Source organism: Cyprinus carpio, chromosome A16 (assembly GCF_018340385.1).
Source record: "Cyprinus carpio isolate SPL01 chromosome A16, ASM1834038v1, whole genome shotgun sequence".
NCBI classification, from domain to species: domain Eukaryota; kingdom Metazoa; phylum Chordata; class Actinopteri; order Cypriniformes; family Cyprinidae; genus Cyprinus; species Cyprinus carpio.
This window is the reverse complement of record NC_056587.1, coordinates 1,568,128-1,593,283: the sequence shown is the minus strand read 5'-3', so window position 1 is coordinate 1,593,283 and position 25,156 is coordinate 1,568,128. Positions and strand designations below refer to the sequence as shown.

The 25,156-nt window shown below is 36.4% G+C and overlaps 2 protein-coding genes across 6 annotated transcripts in view; both read left to right on the top strand.

The window, feature by feature from the left end:
* The first annotated feature begins 1,888 nt into the window (after positions 1-1,888).
* LOC109109547 (dual specificity protein kinase Ttk-like) lies at positions 1,889-16,136 on the top strand. Of its 5 annotated transcripts, none has more exons than XM_042771972.1 (25): positions 1,889-2,038; positions 2,467-2,563; positions 2,690-2,912; positions 3,231-3,337; positions 3,429-3,572; positions 4,429-4,525; positions 5,268-5,343; positions 5,435-5,544; positions 5,662-5,758; positions 5,859-5,964; positions 6,081-6,300; positions 6,378-6,484; positions 6,736-6,879; positions 7,998-8,137; positions 8,239-8,368; positions 8,448-8,581; positions 9,815-9,907; positions 10,002-10,159; positions 10,246-10,397; positions 11,631-11,755; positions 11,842-11,913; positions 11,995-12,171; positions 12,260-12,356; positions 14,239-14,324; positions 15,493-16,136. In XM_042771972.1, exons 2-25 carry the CDS (start codon positions 2,476-2,478, stop codon positions 15,574-15,576), a joined length of 2,967 nt encoding a protein of 988 aa, XP_042627906.1. In that variant the 5' UTR covers positions 1,889-2,038; positions 2,467-2,475; the 3' UTR covers positions 15,577-16,136. The 5 variants fall into 5 exon arrangements, with proteins under 5 accessions (XP_042627906.1, XP_042627905.1, XP_042627903.1 ...); XM_042771971.1 differs by having other exon boundaries at positions 5,265-5,343; positions 14,242-14,324; XM_042771969.1 differs by having other exon boundaries at positions 5,265-5,343.
* A 923-nt stretch (positions 16,137-17,059) lies between these two features.
* The window catches only part of LOC109109094 (2-oxoisovalerate dehydrogenase subunit beta, mitochondrial-like), a 70,227-nt gene continuing 62,130 nt past the window's right edge, over positions 17,060-25,156 (top strand). The window contains exons 1-4 of the mRNA XM_042771968.1: positions 17,060-17,299; positions 18,523-18,600; positions 18,679-18,747; positions 24,397-24,530. Coding sequence (XP_042627902.1) covers positions 17,107-17,299; positions 18,523-18,600; positions 18,679-18,747; positions 24,397-24,530 — 474 coding nt within the window. The 5' untranslated portion in view covers positions 17,060-17,106. The remainder of the gene's footprint in view (positions 17,300-18,522; positions 18,601-18,678; positions 18,748-24,396; positions 24,531-25,156) is intronic.

Below are 25,156 nucleotides of genomic sequence, written 5' to 3'. Positions count from 1 at the left end.
TAAATCCAAAAATACATCCAAAAATAAACCTCTTATTTGACACTTAAACAACACAACGAACAACACAACCTTATTTTCTTTAATAACTTAAACCGAGACAGTCTTACAGGAGACGTTAATTCATTCTTGCTAACTGAATGACACAAGTAAGTGAACAATGGTGTAATGTACTGAACTTTAACACTTTAGTCGTTCTATCAACAGCTGATTTATTCATGAAATACGGCTAATAATCACTTGTGATTTTAGCAAGGTTTTCACTACGCTTTTTTTGAGGAGTCTTGTTATTGCATATAAAGTGTAAAAGAATCAGTACAAATTAAAGACATCTATGAAAACCCACGTCATTACAAACTTTGTGCACAAAAATATGACAATGCATTAAGTGCTGCTTATTAGAGAAAGTCTGGGTGATGCTTTAAACAGCTTGCGTTTATTCACAACATCATTTATCATTTGCATTGAACTAAACCGATCTTTTCTGTGATCATGTTGCAGAAATGTTTTTCTTTTAAAGTCTACAAAAATGATGTTTTTATCATGAACAACTTTTATTTTTTTAAACCAGTTTTTATGGTAAACAAAGTTTTTTGTCAGTGTTTAAAAAGTACATTTATACAAAAAGCTGAAGCTCATTTCATTTTATGCATGTGGATGATGATGATACTAATAATATAAGACATGCTTTATATCAGGGCTATTCAACTTTAATCATTTTTAACACACAATTATGCCCAAACTATAAAATACAATTTATAGTTAAAGTGAAGAGTATTTTAAGTTCACTTAAAGTAGCAATATTGGTATAAAAAAAAAGATGCCATTAAACTTATTTATATATGGGTTGTTTCCACATTAATTTGAAGTTTCAACGTGATATTATGACAATATATTAATATGCAATTAATTATGACTAATTATAGAAATATGTGATAAATTAGTTAATTTCTTTTAATCGCCTGACAGACAGCACTAATGTTTTTTAATGATGTTGTTGGTAATATTAGTTGATTTTACTGCTGAATATGCATTCAAATTTAATGGACACTTGGTGCCCTTTTTTTTTGTTGTTGTCCTTTTTCTCTATAAAATCTTTTAGTAATCATCATAAATTATATGTCATAAGCTTAGAAGCCCAAGATTCATCCTTGAAAACCATTTTGAAATCGGACATTGCGTTACCATGGAAATGGTACTTTAAAATCTTATGGCGGTCTCCTCCCCCTTAGTGGGCGGTGTCAAGTGTCATATTATAAAATGCATTACGGTCTTTTACAATCAAAACCTTTTATAATCTTGGCAACAGACATATCATTGGAAAGTTCTGAGTCTCAGGATTCCATATTTGATGGTTATATTTTGAGATAGAAGTCAAATTGACAGAGAAATGTAGAGAGAAATTAATTAAGCAAAATTCAAAGGAATTTTGATGGCACCCAGTGACTGTTTGTGGTATGACACCCTAAATAAACTCTCACGAGAACCTCAATTTTTTTCATATCAACTTCAAATTTGGAACATAACTTATTTAGACACAAGGCTTTGATTTTATACATATTTTAGAGTAAAACCTGTTATGTAAAATATTTATAATAAAATATAATTAATATAGCGCATTTTATTTACAGTACATTTAAACTTCTATAACTTTTTGATACTTTAATATTTTGATATTTCAAAATATGCTAATTTTCTTCTTTAAAAAGAGACCTTAGGTATATATTCCAAAGTGTTCATAAATTACAACAATTTAAGTTTGGATAGTGCACTTTAGTGCCTATTTTAAAAAATGGGGAGTGACAGTTAAAGGGTTAAAAATTGTTCATATTTTACAGTATATTACAGCATGTAATCCGCGCGACGCAGAGTGAAAGTGTGACGCAGCAGCCCCGCCCCTCTGGTGCGAACTGGTCACGTGGAATACAAACGGACCAATAGGAGCGCGCGTTTATGGGGACGTCGCGAATTTTGAAACGGTTGCTGAACAAAACATTTGGTCGATCCTACCGTCAAACTTATCTTCTTTCTCCGTCTCGACGTAAGTAACGTATACTACCTTAAAATACTCTAATATCGCTTCAGAATGCGAACAGCGCGATTTAATGCGTCAAGATGTTGATTGTCAATAATACACGATTGTCATCGAGAAATAGAGCGAGATTAGCCGCATAGCTAGTGAGCTGCTAGGATAACAATCACAACAAGATAAACACAATTCCGTCAAATAATGCATTTGATGAGAGTTAAGATCTAGTTAGTAGAATAAAGAGCTAGTTCAGATACTGAAAGAGCCTCAGACAAGGATGACGCACTTTATATCATCTCTGAATGGTGTTTTGCTCATAAAGAGACCCAGCATTGATAAGTTTGTGCAGTCTGAATACTTTAAGATCTGTTAAACATCAGGGATGGGATGAGACGTGTTTGGAATGACATGAGCCTGAAGTGTGTTGTTGTGTTGTGTAGTGTGCAGAGATGGATGAAGAAGAGAGCACAGAGCGACAGATGCAGATCGCCATGCTGTGTCAGCGCCTGGCCAAGATGAAGAAGTTATACACCGATGGTGAGAACCTCCAGATTGGGGTCATACATTAGTAATGGTTCTGATCCAATGATCATAAAAGAATGCAAAGGTCCAGGAAATGCATTGGCCTAAAGCAAGAACGGTGTCTGCTTTTCTTCCGCACAGATGATACAGACTACATCAACAAGGCCATCAGCTCGAACTCACCGGACACCTGCCGGACGCTCCTGACCAGTCTGGAGAGGAAGGGCAATCCTCAGACGGACCCCGGCCTGCTCTCTAAACTCATCGACGGCTACACGCGTGTCTTCTCCAGCATGCCGCTGGGCAAGTACGGTCAGAGTGAGAGCTACGCCAAGATGCTGGTCAGATTTGCAGAGTTAAAAGCGTAAGTCATCTCCAGTCTTCGTCTTGAAATTATAATCTCATTATTATGTATGTTCTGTACATTATGATTCAGGAATAGTTCACACAGATATGTAACTTGTCATTACTTACTCTCTTATTTTGTTACAGTTCTGTGAGAATTTCTTTATGTGGAACACTTAAAAAAATATATTTAATGCAACTTTTCACATTATGAAATATACTTGAGAAAATACAGACGGGTGTGAACTATTATTTTGTTTTAAATCAACAGATCTGCTTTGAACTGCCAACAATTTTAGTACATTGTTTTTTAAATTTAGTCTCTCTTCGTCAACAGCATCCAAGATGTAAATGATGCGCAGGCTAGTTTTGACATCGCGAGATCGCACTGTAAGGATTTTGCCTTTGTTCACGTTGCTTATGCTCAGTTTGAGCTTTCGCAAGGTAAGGGGACTTAAACAGGCATGCAGTGCCTCTGTCAGAAATGAACTGCTAATTGAGAACATGGCCATTAAGTTGCTTTCATTCTCTCCAGGCAACTTTAAGAAGTGCACTTTGATTCTCCAGAAGGCTTTTGAAATGAATGCTAAACCCAGGCGCGTGCTGGAGGCTGCGGTGAGGAATCTAAACGCAGGCAAACGCCAGCTGCTCTCGCATGAAGAGAAGGAGAACTTAACAGGTTACTTCACATCATGTAAATAGGCTTTTCTTTACAGAAGCCTATTTCCACTATAGAATAAAAAAATAAATAAACATAAATAATTAAATAAAAAAAGTAAATTATGACTTTATCTCAGAATTAGCAATACTGAGAAAAAAAAACAAGAATTGCATGATATAAACTCGCACCTGTGATTAAAAAATGCAAATTTGAGATAAAAAGTTGTTAAATTTATGGGGAAATTTCCCTTTAGGTGACTGTTATTAGGGGGATTTTTTTTACTTGATGATGGAGTTTAGGTATTTTTTTAGACATATTTTCACAATCATGCAACCTAAATGTTTCGTCACCCAGTGTGTTCGTGTTTTACAGTTTCTAATGTTGTTGATTCATATTAATGTTGTGAGGGAGATACTTAAAAAGTACTTTGATTTCAAACTCTGAATTGAATTTATGTTAGCTAAAGAAGACAAGTAAACAGTGAGGAATAAAATAAGAATAGATAAATGGCAAGCAATGGCACAAACAAATACAATAACAAGATACTAATAAAATGTACTGAGCTTTAAGTTTTTCAGGTCGGTGTAACAGTAATATTCAGTTACAGAAATACCACAGAAACTGATCTTTAAAATAAGACTGGTTAGTCTTCAGCGTATAAATAAACATTAATGACTGACAGCAGCTGTCTCTTTAAGAGAGTCTTTCAAACTCTGAAATATTTGCAGGAATTGAACTGTAGGAATCAGTAGAATTATGTGCAATCCCACGCCGAAAACGATTTTTTGTTATATTTGATTAAAATCCTGTAATGAATACTTTCGCTTTCTATGAATCAAGCGTGCATTTTAAATGCCTTGTGAAACGTCTCTAGTGTCTGCACATGAGGATGCACACGAGTCTATGAGAAGCAGCTCCAGAAGATCAGACGGAACACGTGACCTGCAGACCAGCAGCACTTTTCACCAGGGGTAGGAAAACTTCTGTTCTCATGAGAATTTTGCAGGCCATGGTGAATCAAGCAACACTGAATATTATTAAAAGGCTTAGAATAACCACATGTACTTAAAAAACAAAACAAAAAAAGAAACCTTTTCACATAATGATACAGCATATTGTAAAAAAAAAAAAAAAAAAAAGTTAAAAAGTTTAGGGTCAGTAAGTTGTCTATTTATTTATTAAATTTTTTTGTTTTGTTTTAGCAATTTCTATTTCAAATAAATGCTGCTATTTTAAACTTTCTGTACATCAAAGAATCCTGAAAAATAAAATGTATTTCTGTTTCCAAATGAATTGTGCAGAAAAAATGTTTTCAACATTGATAATAATCAGAAATGTTTTTTGAGCAGCAAATCATCATATTAGAATGATTTCTGAAGATCATGTGACACTGAAGACTGGAGTAATGATGCTGAAAATACAGCTGCACATCACAGAAATAAATTACACTTTACAATATATTCACGCAGAAAGCAGTTATTTTAAACTTTAATAATATTTCACAATATTACTGTTTATTAAATAAACCCAGGCTTGGTGAACAGAAGAGACATTAAAAAAACCTTCTGACCCCAAACATTTGAAACATTTCATTTATTTATGTACCTAGTAATCCACAATACTCACAATTTACGGCCTGTTTTTGGTAAGGAAGGTATCTGTATTTTTTACCATGAAATAACTGATGTTAACAAACATTCTGCATTCCAGCAGTGATCAGAAGTTCAGTCCACAAGATGAGAACATGCCTGTGTGGAGAGCAGGGTCACAACAAAGAAGAACAGCAATGGTAAGGTGTGACAAGATGTCAGGAAACAGCACTTGAAAATGGACATGCATACACCCACCTTCCTTCTTTGTCTATATGTTCCTTCCTGCAGGCAGAAAGAGTTCCCATGGTGCCCCTCTCTATCCCTGAAAACGAGAGCAGTGACTCTGACAGTGCTCAGAAACCAGAAGCCCCAGCTGCACACGGCGGTGCTTTCTCCAGGTGAGAGATGTGAATCTGTGCAGGGGTGTACTGTAACACTGTGCAAGTGTGAAACGGTCTCACACTGTTTTACATTTCTATGATCTTTATCAAGCTTTAATGTTGGATTTCTTCCAGGCAAACAAGCGGTTCAAATGTCCGCTCCACATTCCCAGTGTGTTCCTCAAAGAAAGGCACTCCAGATGGGGACTCCTACAGTCTATTAAACCTGAAGGTATGAGAGTCTTCCTTAAAATAGACTCACCAGTGCTGAGAGGTAGTTAGAGAGGAAGCAGACGTCTCTACCATCCTGAATAGTGTTCTGTTCTGTGCAGCCTCCTGTGATCAGTCCGGATCATCTGAGGAGAAACACTGAAGAGGGCGACACCATCACAGCGCTCCTGCGAAGAGCAGAGAGAAAAGAAACCGCTAGAACGGAAGGTCATTCTTAACTAACATTATATCAATTATATGTGGACCCAGAATACTTTAGTTTCAGTCTGCTTCTCGTACAGGACTATTACATGATGGTTGCTTTACTTGCGTCTCTTTCACAGAAACCACTGACCTCCAGCAGCTCATCAGCACAGACTCTCCTGAAAGCTGTCAGATCTTCCTGAAAAACCTGGAGAAGAGAGGAGACCCTGGTTCAGACGCGGCCTTTCTCTCCAAACTCCTGGACTGCTACTCTAAAGTGTTCGCCAGGTTTCCTTTGGCAAAGCACTGCAAAACAGAAAGCTATGCCCGGATGCTGGTGCGATATGCGGAGCTGAAAGGGTGAGTCGGGTGGAGTGCACTAAGTCTCATGTCAGCAGCTGATACCTGGAGTAATTTATTCTTCACCACCTCTACAGAATCGAAGATCCAGAAGACGCTCCAGATCATTTCAGCATTGCCAGATCGCACTGTAAAGCTTTTGCTTTTGTGCATATCGCACACGCTCAGTTTGAGCTCTCACAAGGTAAAACATATGGTACTGTCAAGAACCCATGCAATTAAAAATACACTTCTATGCCTAATTTTCATTAGCTTTGTATGTTGCAGTAATATATTGATTACTTCTATTCTGTTGCATTTATGGGTGTTTTAACATTGGGAAGTAGGCTCTTTTGACATGCGTGGACTAAAACTGGATCCTTTCTTTGGGTCTTTAAATGTAAAGCTGCATGGTGTTGCAGTAAGTTTAAAGCCAGTATTCTTGACATCTCTCAGGTAACTCTAGGAAGAGTAATCTGATTCTTCAGAAAGCGCTGAGCTCAAATCCACGGCCGGTTGAACTTCTGCAGACCGCCGTCAGAAACCTCAACTCTGGTAAAACTCATCTGCTTCCTGCGGAGCATGAAGACAACGCTGCAGGTTAGTCTCATGCTTTTCTGTTAAAGGACACCTTTCTTTCCCCTCTGAGGTGCACTTTAGAGCTTTGTCTGTATTTATGTTTTACAACAGACACCTTTACTTCTCCTATCAACAGTCCACCAAACATAATAGTTTGTTTGAGGTGGACTTCAGTGTTGTTCACACGAGACTCTGTTATTTGTTCTGTCATTAGGGGTCCAAGCATCAGAGATTTACATAGAAATCTATAAGCTCCAAAATACTTAAAGATAATTTTTACACTGAAAACATTTTTGTCAAGGTGCAAGACTGAATGTATTGCTGTCAAGTTAAAATTAACTCATTTGTGTATTTCAATATAATGCAAAGAATAATACTTCCACAACTTTGATAATTCACTGAAATCATATTATAGTGTTATAATACTGCCATTGTGTTACCATATCGTCTGCATGAGCCATTGGTGCTTGTACCCTGGTAATCACCGTTTACAGCTACATTTAATAATTCATTAGTATGATTATTTAAATAATAATAATAAAAAAAAAAAAAAAAAAAAAAAAAATAATATATATATATATATATATATATATATATATATATATATATATATATATATATATATATATATATATAGATAGTCTGTGTATGTACACATGCAGACTAACATTTTTTCATTGAAGCATCTTTGTTTTCACACTTTTGTCTCCAAAAGTTTTTTTTTTTTTTTTTACATTTTAATGTTAAGCACTCCAAATCAAAACATTAAATTGGCAGCCCTATTTATTATTACATGTAAACCTAAACATGAGCATATTTAATATTGTGTATAGTTAGTTATTAAGGAAACAGCAAGCTGTGATTTTTCAGATGCTTTAAGTGATTAACAGTGTGCTTATTACACTAACGTGATTAGAGGTACTTGACTGCAGTAGCCCTGGGTTACATACAGTAGACTTTTGTTTTTATGTAAAGTTAATGCTAATTATTACAGACTAATGCAACCCTAACCCTACACCTATGAGACATTTCATATTTTTACAATACAAAAACATTGATTTCTTCTTGAGTAAGTTCTAAGGTTAACATGAAAAATGCTTGTTCAAAAAAGAATGGTACTAATGTTTTTGGTTTTGCAGAAAATGTGGAAGCACTAAGTAACAGAAAGGAAGAAGAAACTCCAGCGAAGGCTCCAGAGGAGCAGCAAAAGCCTCTTGCCAAGGAGACTTCATCCGAATGGAAGATCCCGGCTCTCATCAACAGACACGCGTCTCCGGAGGTCTGGTTACAGCTCACACTTTTGTGTTTGATATTTGAGCTCAGAATGATTAGAGTGGACTCAGCTGGGATTGCTTCATGATGTTTTGTGGCTCTGTTCAGGATCGTAAACCTCCTGCAGACCCTGTTTCCTCTTCATCCTCACTTCATGCTTTGAGAACACCTGCTCCTCCCAGAACACACCCCTCTCTCAGCTGTCAGACGCCCAACTACAAAGACCCCAATGCAAACAGGTGAAAACACAGCAGAGCTCATGGATCAGACGTGACCATCATGCCTTCAGCTCAGCCATGCTCTCCCTCTGTTCTTCCGTAGTTTTGTCACTCCTGTGGTGAAGCAGCGGCCAGTGGTTGTGTCCGTTCCATCGACGGCTCAGAAGATGGGTCACGCTCCGCTGCCCTGCACCCCTCAGAGCCAGGTGTCCTGCGTCCCGCAGCTGTCACAGGTGAAGACATCACGTACAACATGAACATGAGACGGACAGAGAAATGTGTAATAGAGAGAACTAGAAGAGAGGAACCTAATTGTGACCATTCAGATGATTTTTCCCCCCACAGAGCAGAGTTATTATTGTTAATTAAACTAAAACCATGAAAAAAATAATTTTTAGTAAAACATTTTCATTAAAAATATATGTGAACATTAAAAACAAACATTTATTTCAGCTAGTTGACAAAGCATCATTTGTTAATTTAACTTGAAGTACAAAAAAACTACTAACATTTCTTGATGAGCTGTTCCTTTAAGAGACCTCCATAAAGTCGGCTTTTTTTTTTCTTTTCTTTTTTGCTGGGGATTTTTTTGCATCCAAACCTGGGCTTTCAAGATTTTAATTAGGAAGGAGACAGATAATTCAGTTAAAAACAATGTAGGGTGATGCCTATGGCAAGCCATTTAAACATTTATTAATTTGCAGAATACGAAGATGTAGATATCCACAAGTCAGTTTTTTTTTATTAGTTAAAATGAAAATCCTTACAGTTACAGTTTACTAGTGAAACAATTACGGTTTCACAAGTAAAAACATTTTATGTCATTAGCATTCACAGAAATCCAATTCACAATAAAAGACTATTTCAACTGGTAAACACTTTTATGCTTGATATCTAGATCTCATCTTTATAAGCCCATTTGACTTTTCAAACCTATTTGTCTTAATATTTTTTGTCAACAATTCAGTTTTCACTAGTTAAATCAACTCAATTTTTACTTGGATGGATAAAATGGCTTTTTTTTTGGCTAGTAACTGCACTCTTGTACTCATTAACATGCATTAAGAAGCTGAAACCACACAGTGTGTGAACTGTGCTGTGTCCAGACAATAAACACCAGCAACAGAGAGCAGAATAGAGGTATTAGAGATTAAGGATGTCTGTGAAGTGCATGTAATATAATGTTCATTCAATGTACATTCAATAGTCACGCCTGTATAGCTGATGTGCTCGAGCTGATAAGCAAAGCACGCTGAGTGGATTAAACGCGGGGCGGCACAGATGTGTGAGCTTATCGAGCTTTAGAGACCTGAATTTATCTCTCCAGAACTGATTTGGGTCATGAAATGTGGCTGCTTACTAGATAAAGGGCTTGTGTGGATACTATGTTGCTCTTGGCTTAATTTCTGCCTCCTTTTGTGTGAAATATTGAATAGATTTAACAGTCTGCGATCTCTGACCCTCAGACCCCCGCCTCCGCTTTCTCAAACGAATCCATCACAATCAAGGGCAAACAGTTCTTCATTTTCAAGATGATCGGCCGCGGCGGGTCCAGTAAGGTACGGATGAAATATTGCACGACTGTATTTTCCGTGTGATTTTTCATTTATATCTGATCCGTTATGTGTAACAGAAATCATTGTTTGTTTTCAGGTCTATCAGGTGTTTGACCATAAGAAGCACGCGTATGCTTTGAAGTATGTGAATCTAGAGGAGGCCGACGCTCAGGCCGTGGAAAGCTACAAGAATGAGATCGAGCACTTGAATCATCTTCAGCAGTACAGTGACCAGATCATTAAACTCTATGACTAGTAAGTGTGTTGTGCTCGGAAACAGTGCTGTGCTTGACCTGAGTTCTGGTGTGCTCCTGATCACATGACTTCCTGTTGGCCCGCAGTGAGATCACCAGCAGCTACATCTACATGCTGATGGAGTGCGGTCACCTGGATCTCAACACCTGGCTGCGCAACCGCAAGTCCGTCAACCCTCTGGACAGGAAGTGCTACTGGAGGAACATGCTGGAGGCTGTGCACACCATCCACAAACACGGTGAGGGACTCTCTGAACCATCACTGTTGCTCCTGATCACACGTTTCAACAAAGTAATCGGGGTTGTTCACACAGAATGCGTTCTTGCGTTCAAAAAAGCACTCAGCACTAAGGAACAGGAAAGAGCACAGGATCTCGAGAAGATGAGCTTCTTTAACGATCTAAACACGAATGGTCAAAGACGTCTGCCAAGTTCACTCTGCAAAAAAAGGATTTTCTCATTCAGTGTTTTTAAATATCCAAACATTCTTCCCGTTTAAAATTATGTATCAAACTTGAGTTAATTCTTAAAACAAGAAAAAAAAAAATGAATAAAATCTGTCAGTGGGGTAAAAAAGCTTTATTCAAAAGGGAAATGTTTTTTTTTCTTACCACACTGACAGATTTTTTTTTTCTTGTTTTAAGAGTAACTTAATTTTGATATTTTGTTTCTATTAAGAAAACAAGACTTAATATCTTAAGTCATTTAGCGTCTCAATCTTGATTTTTTAAGAATAATTGTACTGGAAAACAAGACAAAAATACTGAGTAAGATAATCATTTTATTGCAGTGTGAAAAATGAAAAAATAAAATAAAAAAATAAAAAAAAAATCTTACATGCATATTTTTGTCTTGTTTACCAGTAACAATGTCTAAACATTCTTAAATCAAGACACATTCACTTTAGAAGCAAAATAACAAGGTATTTAGTCTTGTTTTCTGAAACGTATCAAAATTAAGTGAGTTTATGCTTTAAACAAGAAGAAAATATCTGCTAGTGGGGAAAGAAAATATATTTCTTGTTTTTCCTTTGAATTAAATTTATTTTTCTTACTCCACTGGCAGATGTTTGTTCCATGCATCAACTCACTTAATTTAGATTATTTTTTGTTTATAGTAACAACACTTAATATCTTAAGCCATTGTCCTTCTCCAATTAATGTTTCTTGATTTAAGAATGTTTAGATATTTGTATATGTGTGTCTCTATTTTAGATGGCACCCAGCAAATTTAACTGAAATATTTCAATTAAAATGTAAAGCAAGCTATTTTTTTTCTTTTACTTTTCAACTTAATTTGGATATTTTTCAGAAAATAAGACTTTTTTTTTTGTTTTTTTGCTTCTCAACTCAACTAAGAATTTTTTCTGGAAAATAACAAAAATGTGAAGTAACACTGTTGAAAATGTAATCCAGTTTCTTCATGCACATCTCTGTTTAACTGAAGTATTTCTTTGCGATTTTCCTTTGAAGGTATCGTCCACAGTGATTTAAAGCCAGCTAATTTTGTGATAGTGGATGCGTCGCTGAAACTGATCGACTTTGGGATCGCTAACCGTATCCAGCCTGACGTGACCAGCATCATGAAGGACTCGCAGGTTAGACCAGAACTGATCTAGTGTCACACAAGTTATATTTCTAGCCTGTCCTGTGTTGATTTACTCGTTCTTATGACGTCCGTCAGGTGGGGACTCTGAACTACATGCCACCAGAGGCCATCAAAGACACGTCCTCCAATGGGAAGCCAGGGTCAAAGGTGAGAAGACTTCATATTTTAGTAATGGATCTATTCTTAATATATTCCAGTAATGTGATCCCATCATTCTCTGCTCTTCAGATCAGTGCTAAAGGAGACGTGTGGTCTCTGGGATGTATCCTGTACTGCATGACTTACGGAAAGACTCCGTTCCAGAACATCACCAATCAGATCAGCAAGATCCACGCCATCATAGACCCGTCCCACGAGATCGACTTCCCCCATATCCCAGAGAAGGACCTGCTGGATGTGCTGAAGGTGCGCCGGATGCTCGGCTGTGCTCACCAGTGCTTTAATTAAACCCCTAGTTAGTGCTCACCGTCTGTCTCTCTGTTGTCTGTTTCAGAGGTGTTTAGTTCGCAATCCTAGAGAGAGGATTTCCATACCAGAGCTCCTGGATCATCCGTACCTGCAGCTGCAACCGCAACCTGCACCTGAGCCAGGTACAGACTACAGTCTGCTTTCACTGAAACCAGCCCTTAAAGCAGAGCAGAAAATCTGAGTCATGACATTAAACGAATACCTACAAAATTAACAAAACTAAACGAATATCTTTACTTCAAAAAATCAAAAAACAATGGAGAACTGTTAGAAGCTGTATTTTTAAAGTGAAATTGAAACATGCAGTGTTTGTTTTTCTGTAAAATATTAAACAAGGAAAGTAGTTTTCTGTAAGCTGTATGTTTTAAAGAGTCTTAAATATTCCGTTCAAAAAAAACTCCATAATTATATACCACTCCTTCACATTACCCCAAATCTTTACATGGCCTTAAAGTCTTAAATTTTCCTCCAAAAAACCTGCAGAAAAAAACCTGCATTAAAAAGTAAATATTAATTTTAGGAGATCATGATTTTTCTGGCCGATCCGAAGCTTCCGAATATTTTTTTTTCTTTTTTTTAATCTTTAAGCAACAAACAAGAAAGAAGGAAAGTATGCATAAACAAGATGTTTAAAGTTTGGGCCAAACTGGCTTTTTATTGTAAACATAACCGTAAGAACCATCTGAAATTAACGGCAGTAACTGCACAGTAAGTAGCCTACATTACCCATAGATGTTACAGACATCAGCATTTAGCTTTTGTTTTTGAAATGTGTTAAAACTACATAGAACTGGCCTTTAAAACATGGCCATGTGAAATTAAAAAACTGCATAGTTCTTCAATCCAAAACAACACAATCAACACACATTCAAGAAGATGTTTAATCAGCATTCAGTATTTGTTTTAGTTTTTAATTTGGTTTTAAATAAAAAAAAAGGTCTTTACCGGAGACTAAATAAAAGTATGCGATATAAATAAATTATTCCAAAATGTTAAAATAAAATAATGTTGGTGCGAATAAAACAAAGATGCAAAGTGTTTCATTTATCCAATTAAAAAAAAAAAAAATAGGGTAATGATTCACATATTTTTTTTATTGAGCCAATGAAAAAATAAAACTATTGTCTCAAGTTAAAAAAATATATTGATTCATTACCCTAAAATGTTTGAGAATGAACACTTTTTTCAGTGTGCTACAGCAGGTGAATCAAATTAAGTCGATGTAATTTTAAGGTAAAATTAAAAATAATCATCTATACTGAATGACGTTTACTTCTGGCTTTTCAAACGTGTATGCAAGTTCTACTTCACAAAAAAAAAGGAAAAAAAAATCCGTTTAGACAGTTTCGTTTCTCATCCAACACGCGAGAAGTTGAGCTGAACATCCCTTCACTGTCTGCGCTTGTGCAGGGCGGGACAGGTCCAGTACGCTCGCGCAGCTTCAGTGAGCGCAGGAAAGGGGCTCTTATTTTTGTGCAGTAGGCTGTTCGCTTCCTGCTATCTGTGCCTCAGACATGTAGCTCTGCACTTCCAGTGCTGAACGACTGCCCGTGCCCTGCGCACAGATTTCCAAATACTTCCACACAAATGACATGATAGCGAATGATTACAATGTAGTCTGTGCACGCAGGCGCACTTCCGGAAAAATCGGCCGAAAAAAGACCAAAAACTGGCCGATTGCCGATCGCGTATTTTAAGCAAAAACCGGCCAGTTTCCGGTTTATGGCCGGTCAACCGGTGCATCCCTAATTAATTTGTTTTAAAGTGTTGCATACAGGACTTTTCTTTTTTTTTTTTTGAGAATATTTCAATCATTTTAAATGCATTTCTTAAGAATGCTATTAATTTCTTTATATGTGACAGTGTTAAATATAACTTGGTGCACCTGCAATGTTATACATTTAACCTTTTGCAAAATTTCTTGTATCTCATTACTCAACATGCATCAAGCACATTCTGTCTGTTTTAATATGGTGATGATTGTTATATCACCGTCACTTCCAGCAGAAGCGTGTGCCGGTGATCTGAAGAGGATCCTCAATGAGCTGGCGGCTCTTCAGTCTCCCAACAGCATCGCCAGAGCTGCTAGTGTGAGTGACGATCAGTCCATCGTACACCACAGTGGACCATTCATAAACAAAGTTATCATCAAATAAAAACAATCAAAATAAAACACTTAGGAAGTATAGCGGATTACTTGCAAAAAAAACTTACAAATATCAGTCGTCATTCTTTATCTCCAATAATGTGTCTCAGTAAGATGAGATTTAAATGATCCAAACATATAATGCAATGCAATCCAATGATGATTGAGATATGAAGAAATAAACACTGCTCAAAAGATCCTGATGATCAGATTTGAGACTCTAAAACATGATTGATGGAGAATCAAGTAAAGCTAAGCTGCTTCAGTCCAGTAAGAGTACATCTGGAGATATTACTGCAGTTATTCTGACCTTTACTTGATCAAAATCACTCAAGATCTGACACCAGAAACACCAGCTAAAGGAGGACTTCTGTACAATTACACTGAAAGAGCTTTGACTTGATAAAAAAGACGACAGAAAGCATGGAGTAGATAGTGTGTGTGAAACCGGTTTAACAGCAAATTTTTGATCATTTCGATTCTTTAGGAGTTTGCATAACACATATAATGCAGTAGGCTTTTTAAGGTTGAAGCAAAAACAGTATTAAAATGTTCTTTTTGAAGCACTATGCACAGAATTAGTAAAGTGTTCTCTACCTTTTACAGACTTAACACAAATGATAAATGAATACATCAGAAATAAATGGCAATCAGAATGGGATCAACGTCTGAATAATAAGTTGCATGAAATAAATCCTGATGTGAGGATAAAACATAATCTCTGTTTTGAGAATCGTTGGAATCAAGTCATCTATACCAGATGCAGAATAGGACATTCAAAAATTACACAACAATTTTTACTCTCAGGAGAAAATCCTCCAAAATCATAATCCATCCTCCATTAAACATATCCTTCTAGATTGTATTACATCTGCCCCTGTGAGGAACCTTTTTTATTCCGTTGATACTTTTGAAAAAGTTTTTAATCAAGTGAATCCGAACATGGTTAAGATTTCTGGAGGAAATACATTTTAAACATCTTTTCTAGTCTTCCTTTGATTGATTGCACTTTATTCTCGCCATGAATATAGCCTTAGAAGCTGGTATGGTGTTTAAAAGAAAAGAAAGAAAGAAATGTTCTTTTTAACCGTCTTTCTCTATTACCGCTGCAGAACCTGGCCAGGATGTGCAACAGCGGGAGGAAGTTAGATGTGTCTGAATGTGTGAAAACGTCCAGTCAGACGCTGTGGAAGTGACGAGGACGGAGATGATGACGCCTGCGGGACTCAGAACCACTCTTCCTAAACTCTCAGGAGCCACAGAGACCGATGTCTCGCACCTTAAACAAGCTGTCAGTCAGAACGGCTCTCACGAGCTGCCACCTGCTCAACACTTCCCTCCAGATGTTTGTTGCTCTGATTTTATTTGACTACAAGATGTGATCTAAGAAAGTGTACGTGACAAATAAACACACCTTGTCAGGTATATTCCTAATGTGGTACTCTTCTGTAACTCTACTCTAATTTTGCAAAATGACTAATGTTTTCACGGCCACCTCATTATTCAGTGTTTATTGTCTTGATACCATTTCATCAGAACTCATGATCACTTTTCTGTTCATCAGTGGATTAAAATACTTGCTACATTTTGCTTTTATAGAATATTCTTGAAGGCTCCGTCTGGAATATTCCACCAAAACAAACAAAAAAAAATTGTGGGCACCAAAACCATAATGACTGAAACAGTATGATCTCCCAAAAATGTGCTGTTTGAAACCTTTTAGTTTGTGATATAATGATTAAAGAAAACTAACGAATATGTTTGCATGTGTAATATTTTATAATATATTAGCACATACACATTAGTTTACTATTTATTTACTCACCTGCCAATTATTCCAAACCTGTAGAGTTTCTTTCTTCTGTTGAACACAAAAGAAGATACTTCGAAGAATGTTGATTGACTTCCATAGCAGGAAAAAAATACAATGGAAGTCAATGGCTGCCGTCAGCTGTCTGGTTACCAACAATCTTCAGAATATATTCTTTTGTGTTCAACAGAAGAAAGAAACTCATATGGGTTTGGAACAAGTGGAGGGTGGGTGGGTAAATAATGACATATTTTCATTTTTAGGCGAACTATCCCTTTAAGGGGTTATAAATAATGTCTCAGGCAACAAATAAACGTACTTTTTAAAATAAAGCCTAAATAAATTCTGGATTCACTTGTCAAGTGATTTCGTGAATTGTGATATTTCAAGCTCAAATTATGTTTAATAAACTTACGATAAACCAGAACAAACGATTAGAACATTATGGCCTTGTCTCAAAACCTAGTGAGCGCCCTACCTAGACAGCATTTCTTCCATAACTTCTCGTGGCCAAAACTTCGCTCGTTTCTTTAAATTATCATTTTTTATTTGTTTTATTGCAAGTATAAACAATTAACTTCAATTACATACAACACTGAATGACATTATGGATACAGAAATAATATAGGAAGACAAAGAAAAAATAAATAAGAATAAATAGATAAAACAAAGAGATACAGAGGTAGTAACGTTAAATCAAGATTACCTAACGTTCAGCAGATCTTTAAACAGTTTCCCAAATTTTTGGTATTAATATTTTCTAGTGTTATTATTAACCATTAACCGGTTGAAACACGGCCCGTTTGTGACGTACGCTGTCAATCAAAACTCCTCCCACTCGTCCAGCCAATCAGAGCGGCGCTCGTCCACGTGAGCGCAGACGTCAGAGCGCTCTTCCTGCTTGGTTTCCAGCGCAATGGCGGCGACGCGGCTGTTCTTGAGAGCTTCCCCCGTTAAGTGTTCGTTAACCGGGTTAACCGGTGGCGTGCACAGCAGTTTGGGCTCAACTCTGCTCAAACTGTCCCCTGCCTGCACAGCCAAGCCGCAGGCGCAGAGGAGACACGCAGCGCACTTCACCTTTCACCCCGAGCCTGCGCCCTCTCAGTACGGTGAGTGCCCTTGTTTACATCCACACTAGAGCTGCAGCACAGGAAGGTCTCGTTATTAAATAATAGTCATAATGCGTAAGCCTGTCTTTGCTCTGGTGTTTTGCCACAAACCACAATAATACTTGACATGTATGTGGACTGAGCACATCATTATTTTTATAGAGGCTCTATGGGAAAAATACTATTTTATGAAAAGACTGAATAGTTGTGTTAAAAGATTAAAACTGACATTTGTTTTGACTTTTTTGACCTTTATTAACACAGTTAAAACAATATCTTAAGTCATACCTGTATGTCATATTCATATTATATGAGTACAGTATCATAACTGACTTTTAGACTTGCACTCTATTCATTTGCTGCTTGTTTTCTTACAAAAAAACTAACTAGCTTTATAATCTTTTTGTATTCTATCCGTTTTCTTTTAATTTATTATGCAATTAACAAGCAAAAAAGACCTCTAACACTAGCTTGCTCTATTCTTTTTCTATTCTATCTGTTTTCTTTTTATTTATTATATTATTTAAAAGCCCTTGCTGTGTGTACTGTGTTAAGCTTGTTATAGCACTTATATATAGTTGCTCTTTTGTTGATTTTGATTGCTTCCATTGTCCTCATTTGTAAGTCGCTTTGGATAAAAGCGTCTGCTAAATGACTAAATGTAAATGTATAACTGCACACATACATGCATAATCGCTGCATATCAATATAATATAAATTATTGTATTTTATTACACATTTTCCACACAGAATGACAATGAGTAGAGCATTAATTCATTTTAATGCTGCTGTTTTACTTTTTATTTTTAAATTATAGTTTCATAAAGGAAGGTGCAACAGTGGAACAGGCTAAATTGTCCAAATTAAGCCAATAATACATGCACACATTTGCATATTATGCTGTTTAAAAACAGATAGTGACCAAAATGGCACAATCAACATCTCTGTGGTGGTAATTTTCAGACCTTTTTGCTGAATGATTATTTGTTTAAACGGGTCCTGACCTGTGTTGCCTAATGTTTATGTTTCCTGAGGTTCACTTGTAATGTTAGTTATATATATTTCAGTGCAGTAACTATGTGCATGTAAACCGAAGATACCTGTATTACCACTGCATCTGAAAACAGAGAGCAGAGCAACAAACCCTCCTCTGACATTCACTGGCACTGAAATAGAAGAACAGGTGTTTATAGCTGACACTCACTGTATGAAGGTCTCCGCAGGCCCCACACAGAAGATGAATTTATTCCAGTCTGTGACCAGTGCGTTGGACAACACGCTCGCCGGTGACCCCACCGCAGGTACGAGACTCATCTGACTGAAACTGAAGGACTTGAGTGTGTCTGCTGGTGTGATATTAACACGTCTGTCCCCTGCAGTGATTTTCGGTGAAGATGTGGCGTTTGGTGGGGTGTTCAGACGCACACACAGACAAATACATAAATACTGTTATTATTCATAGGTCACATCTGTGTGTTTTGAGTGCTCACACTAGATGGCAGCACAGTTTAGAATGAAATACCTGCTTACTGTTCACTGTGCGCTGCATACTTCAAACATGAGCAGTACACGCAAATTGTAAGCAAGCTAAGTGTGAGTGGTGTCCGTTATCAGCTGGGAAATATAAATGTCAAATATTTTGAAATTTAATACTGGTTTTGTGTAGCAATGTTCTATATTTGTGAGATTGATCAAATAACGAGTCATAAAAGAGATTAAATAATAGGGTTATTTAATAAATAAAACTACAACTCAAACCATACACAATGTAGCATTATCTGAAATAAAATAAACATTAATTTAAAAAAAAAAACTAGTTGCCAAGGCAACATTTCTCATTATTTAGTTTATATTTGAGGTGCTAAGATAACTAAAACTAAAAAAAAAACTAAATCTTATTATAAACTATATAGACAACATTTAATTAAACTAATAAAAATGACAAATAAAATTACTAAACCTTTAATTAGAGTTTAAATGACAACAGAAAATATAAAAATAAAATCTAATATTATCAAAAGCTATAATAGTACATCAGTGATATTAAAATGACTGTTCATCACACTGGAAATGTGAAGTCAGGTTGAGTGCATTGCATTGTGGGATGCATTAATTCATGCAGTGTGTCTGTTGTGTTCTGCACATTTAACCATTTAGTGTCTGTCTTAATTAGTTATTCGGTATGTTAATCGGTTATATAAAGAGGTGTTAAGTGTGTTTGCATTTGCTGCTAAAATTTGAACGCTGTATAAATCAGCATGAACTTAACCTACTTTGAGGTCAGATCTTGTCCTGTATCTAAATAAAGGAACTACATTAAACAAATAACACTAAGCTGCTTGTATATTTTCTTGTGTAATTTGTATATTATTAATTTGTTAAGCAAACATCCAAGAATGAATGATTTGCTGGAAAAGCCATGTGACTCTTTGGCTTCATTATGTGGTAAAAACTTGAGTTATTAAGCACAAATAACTGTAGCTCAGTCCCGAACATTGGCTTTGTTTGAGCCAGTCTTGGTTAGACTCTGATTCAGCTCCGTGATGATGGCAGGACCTGCTTTCAGGTGTTTCTACAACATTTCTCTTTAGTTAAGGTTGGAACTGTGACTCAGCTCTTACTAATCATTACATTTCTTCTGCTTTAACCGTTCACTGGTGAACCTGCTCATGTGTTCAGAGTCTTTGTCTTGATGCAGGACCCACTTAAAGCTTTTGGCCATTTTTTTATTTTTTATTTTTTTTATACAAATGAATAGTTTTATTCAGCATGTATGCATTAAATTGATCAAAAGTGATAGAAAAGACATTTATACTGTAAGAAAAGATTTCTATTTCTAATAAATGCGGTTCTTTTGAACTTTCTAGTCATCAAAGAATCCTGATAATAATCAGAAATGTTTCTTGAGCAGCAAATCATCATATTAGAATGATTTCTGAAGATCATGTGACACTGAAGACTGGAGTAATGATGCTGAAAATACAGCTGCACACAGAAATAAATTACAGTTTACGATATAACTTCTATTTTAAAAAATATTTTAAATATCAGAAAAGTTATTAAAACTGTAAAAAAACACAATATTACAATTTTTTTCTGTATTTTTGGTGAGCTTTGGAAAACATTCAGAAATGTTAAAAATAAAATTGTAAATGTTTAAATTCTCGATTCCCTTTATCACTATATTCACCAAAGGGTTAATGAGATGATTCTGATAACACATCTGTAAATACAAAGTGTTTACTGTGTATATATACTGTTTAAATATTAGGTTGCTGTCCTGCATCTTCTAATGTTTTATCTAAAAAGACATCTGGCTTGTTTAATATAGAAACAACATTAAAAACAGGTTATTTTCTTTGTTGTAACCAGCTTGTTTTCTAATCTGGTGTGATATGCACTTGACATTTTGATCATTTGCATTTTCCTCTGAATATTCATGCGTGAATTGCTCTGTTAAAGCTCCACTAAACCAGATTTAATATGTGCCTTCAGTAGAACATCATAATGTTTGTGCATCTGAACTCTTTGTCATTCATTTGGTTGCACTTCATCAATTATGCAGGAGTAAATGAAGTAGATTCGGATTGAACAGAACACCCTCTACAGTTTTCACAAGCCATAAATAGTTAAATCATGCGGCAGGAAGGAGGAGGAAAACAGACATTATGGTAATGATTAAAAACAAAACATCTGCTGTTTGCCACTCGTTTGGGACAGAAGCGCTATGTATAGAGACACTCGGTGATGTTTTGAAATAAACACAGATCCACGACTCCAATATGACTCCCGCCGCGTGGGTGCCTTTTGTTTGTTATTGACGTCAGAGGTGTTGACCTTTGAGAGGGATCATTATTTTCCATGCCGTCTCGTTAGATGGGAACGGGGTTTTCATGGCACTCATTTGAGAGAGTCTCTGCCCTCTTTCCGGCGCGGTGCAGGTGAAAGACTGACGCACGCGCGGCCGTAATGCAGTGCCACCGCTGACCGTCTGAACACGCGGCTCCTTCTTTAAATTGCTTCAGTGAAGTGGATAACGGACTGCGGCTGCTAAACACTGTATTATCTCTGAAATGCCCATCAGCAGCCTGTTGAATGCATTCCTTATTCAACTGAGAAGCTTTTTCATTTCGAGGACGGTGACCGATTTGTGAGTCGACTAAAACTTTGAAATGACCTGCAAATTCCTCTTCTTTTGCATTATTTATAGGATCGTTTCAGGTTTAAAATTAGACAAGCTTGATGGACACACAGAATAATTTTGACTTGTTTCTCGGTTTGTAGAAACAAGCAAATCATGTTTGCAAGGGAGGTTTAACGCAGAAATGTGCACCTTGTGCTTATTTTATATGCAAATCTGTTATTCTGCAGTCGTTAAGTCATGATCCAGTTCCAAAATGATTCTTTAGCTACTTTTTTTTAAAAAACATTATTAATTAATAGGTTTACCAACTTTGAATATCACATTTATTTGTGTTTTTATTAAATTACATATGTACTTTTTTAAATAATTATAAATTAACTCTTTCCCCGCAAGCTTAAGCAAAAAAAAAAAAAAAAAAAAAAAATGTTGACAGCCACCGCCAGCATTTTTGATCATTTTTACAAAATCTTCATGGCCCCGAAAAAATATTTTGTTGTTTGAATATTTGAACATGCAATATGTCAAAAGAAAGAACAGACCCTCTGCTTTTAAACAAACAAACAAACAAACAAAAACTTCTTTTTAGCTTCATGCATTCTTTTCTATCAATGCTTGAATGTGGGTGAGTTTCATATAAAAAAAAAAATATAAAAAAAAAAGGATGAGAGGGCTGCATTTTTGTCAAAGACTACATTCAGATCAGATTCAGATTGCTTACTTCATCAACACCCCAAACGCTTCACAGTCCTAAACCTCTTCCTGCGTCGTCATTTCATTCACTAACGTTTGCCAGTTTTGATTTATATGCTGTTTAATGCTTGATTGCCGCATTATTTTACATGCATCTGCTTACATACATAATGGCTTGTTTTTGCTTCTTCACTTCTTCTTGATCCAGAGATTCAGGACTCTTTCAGAAGATGCGTAATAGCGCCTCCTACAGTATAACAGTGAAAACACTGGCAGGGAAAGAGTTAACAATAAATCAAAACAATTCTATTCTAAGAATTATAACTAACTATAGCTGCAAAACATACAAGCAAATATAAACTATATATCACTGATAGCATCATAGACAGCAGCGGGTCTAATAGGCTGCATTTACGCTAATGCACAGATCTGCAGAACTATCAGATGTTTTCTTCTGTCCTTAAGACATGACTGGCTGTGTTTACATTAATTTTGCATTACAAGAGCATTTAAAAATGAAAGGGCATTTAAACGCATAGCTGATCTAGCATCATTAATGCAAAAAGCACACGCAAGTGTTTAAAAGCAGACGTCTGTCAATTAGTGGGTTTTGTGCATCAAATTTATTTGCATCCCAGACGGCAGAAATGATGCCTCCTGAGAGCATTTGGAAGGGAAAATACTGAAACACCAGCGAGTGAAAGTGCACATTGTCAAGCAAAGCACACATTTCTCACAGCACATATAAAATAAAAACAAAATCGCCATTGCACTTTCATTTAACCATAAAAACTAAACCAAATTCAAATTCATATTCATATTCGTTTGTGTTTTTTTTTTTTATTTGTGTGTGTGTATTTGGCAGTAAGCAGAATACGGCTGTTTCTAGCACGCACAAGTGCCATCTATATGATTGTTTTTCTCTAAATGAAGCATAGACTCCATTCAAGCTACCAAAAGACAAATGTGCTGAAAAATCTTCCAGTCTGGGTCATTATGTGCATTAACAACAATTTGAGGCATTTAGCAATGATTGTTGTTGCACTTCTCGCGCATTACAATACACCTTCTATAGACTTATGCATCAAAGAAACAACACGCAGAAATCTTTAGAATTCTGTCTTTGATCCTTCGTTGTTTGGAGTAGCTCTGTTGCATCGCTATTGAATAGTAATTCGCTGGTGAAGTGGATTTACTTATTGTAGAGTTAACGAGAGTTATCATGAGCACTGTAATGTTTGAGGTGGATGTCATTACAATTGTCAGTAGACCGGGAAGATTTTAAAACGAGCTTACTTTCTCACTCTGGAAATACAAACGAAGACAGAAGACAACGAGCGCCGTGCTGAAGAGAGGCGGAGCTACATAAGGACTATAACAATGCAAAACTGCCAGAACTTAAGATTCATCACAAAATGTGTGTGTTGGGTGGGTTGGAGGTAAACTCTGCAGGACGTTGAGCCTCCAGGAGCAGGATTGGACACCCCTGTCTTAAACAAGCCATTGTTTCTTAGTGTGAAGCACATTTTAATAATCTAAAGAAAGAACCTTTTTTATCTTTAAGAGTGAAGGATCACAGATATTTGTCTCCGATTGCAAAATCATGGCCAAAATCGTACAGTGTGCAATAAATCATGATAGCTTGCCTTTTGGAAATTATAACTTTATTACTGTGAAATGCAACTTTGGCTTATATAAAAGGAGTCAGTGATTTTGTGGTAACTGAATTGCACCCAGAACAATCCGTGAACTGCTTTTACTGTGTGTTGTGTAGAAAGAGTTTCATGTGTGGTTTCACGAAGCATCACGTGTTCAGTTCTTCTTTATCTGTTAGTAAAGCTTCGGTGGAAGAGACCTTCATGTGCTCTGCTATGAATGAAAATAACTTTCCGCTGTAAATATAGAGACTATTTCATGTGGTCTGGCGGAAAACAGACTTTGTTTTTGTTTTCTTGATCTTGTGAATGTTTACCCTGTTTTGTTTTGTAATAAAAATTTAATTATGAAAAAAAAAATTTTTTTTACTGGTTTGAGGTTAATGCTTTGTACTATATAACATAAAAACGGAAAAAATCATTAGAAATATTAAAAGCACGCGGTCTGTTGAAGCCGTGTTTGTGTGAGATCTTGTCTCATATGGCCTTGTTAGGAGCTAGTTTTGGATGAACATGTCAGATCTGTTGTGAAGATGGTGATTGAAAGCATGCTCGTTTAGACTGATCTGAGTGCAGAGTAGGCTGACATGTACCTGTTCTCTCCTCAGGTAAGGACCGTGTGTTTAACACCCCGCTGTGTGAGCAAGGCATCGTGGGTTTCGGGATCGGCGCAGCTGCGGCGGGAGCCACCGCTATTGCAGAGATTCAGTTTGCCGACTACATTTACCCAGCGTTTGATCAGGTGAGCTTGTTGATATTTATTTAGTATTAATACTCCAATATTCTCTGTAAAAAAAAAAAAAAAAAAAAAGGCAAATCTTAAGGCAGCTTGCATGATTCATTTAGATACCCTCCTCCCATGAATGATGCATCTGAAAGCATTTTTTGTAAGCTGGCTCTAACTGTATATTTTTGGACTGGGGAGGAAATTTTGTTCAATATATTTCCATATCAAGAACTGTGTGAAGAGTTTCAGGTTTTGGGCTGTTTGTGAGACGAGCTTCTGTCTTTCTGTCAGTCCAGTGCAATTGTTCTCCCCGTGTCCTCGTCTCACTGGAGATGGATGAGTTTTCCTCCATCATCAAGGCAACCCAATGCCAAATACAATAATAGGGGAATATTTTACAGAACAGTTTGCAGCATTATGAATCACTCGGTCACTCTCTACATCCAAAAACTGACCGTCCGGTGAGCAGAGGATTTGAGTCCGGATGATCTCTTATATTTCTAGAAGCTTATTTGAGTCACTCTCTTCATAATCATGTAATTATTCCGCCGTTAGAGTCCATAAAACCTCAGTTTGCATTGTTCCTTCCAAGCAGTTGTTGTCAAGCATTGTAAGAGAGTTTCCTGTCTCCACGCTTTGTT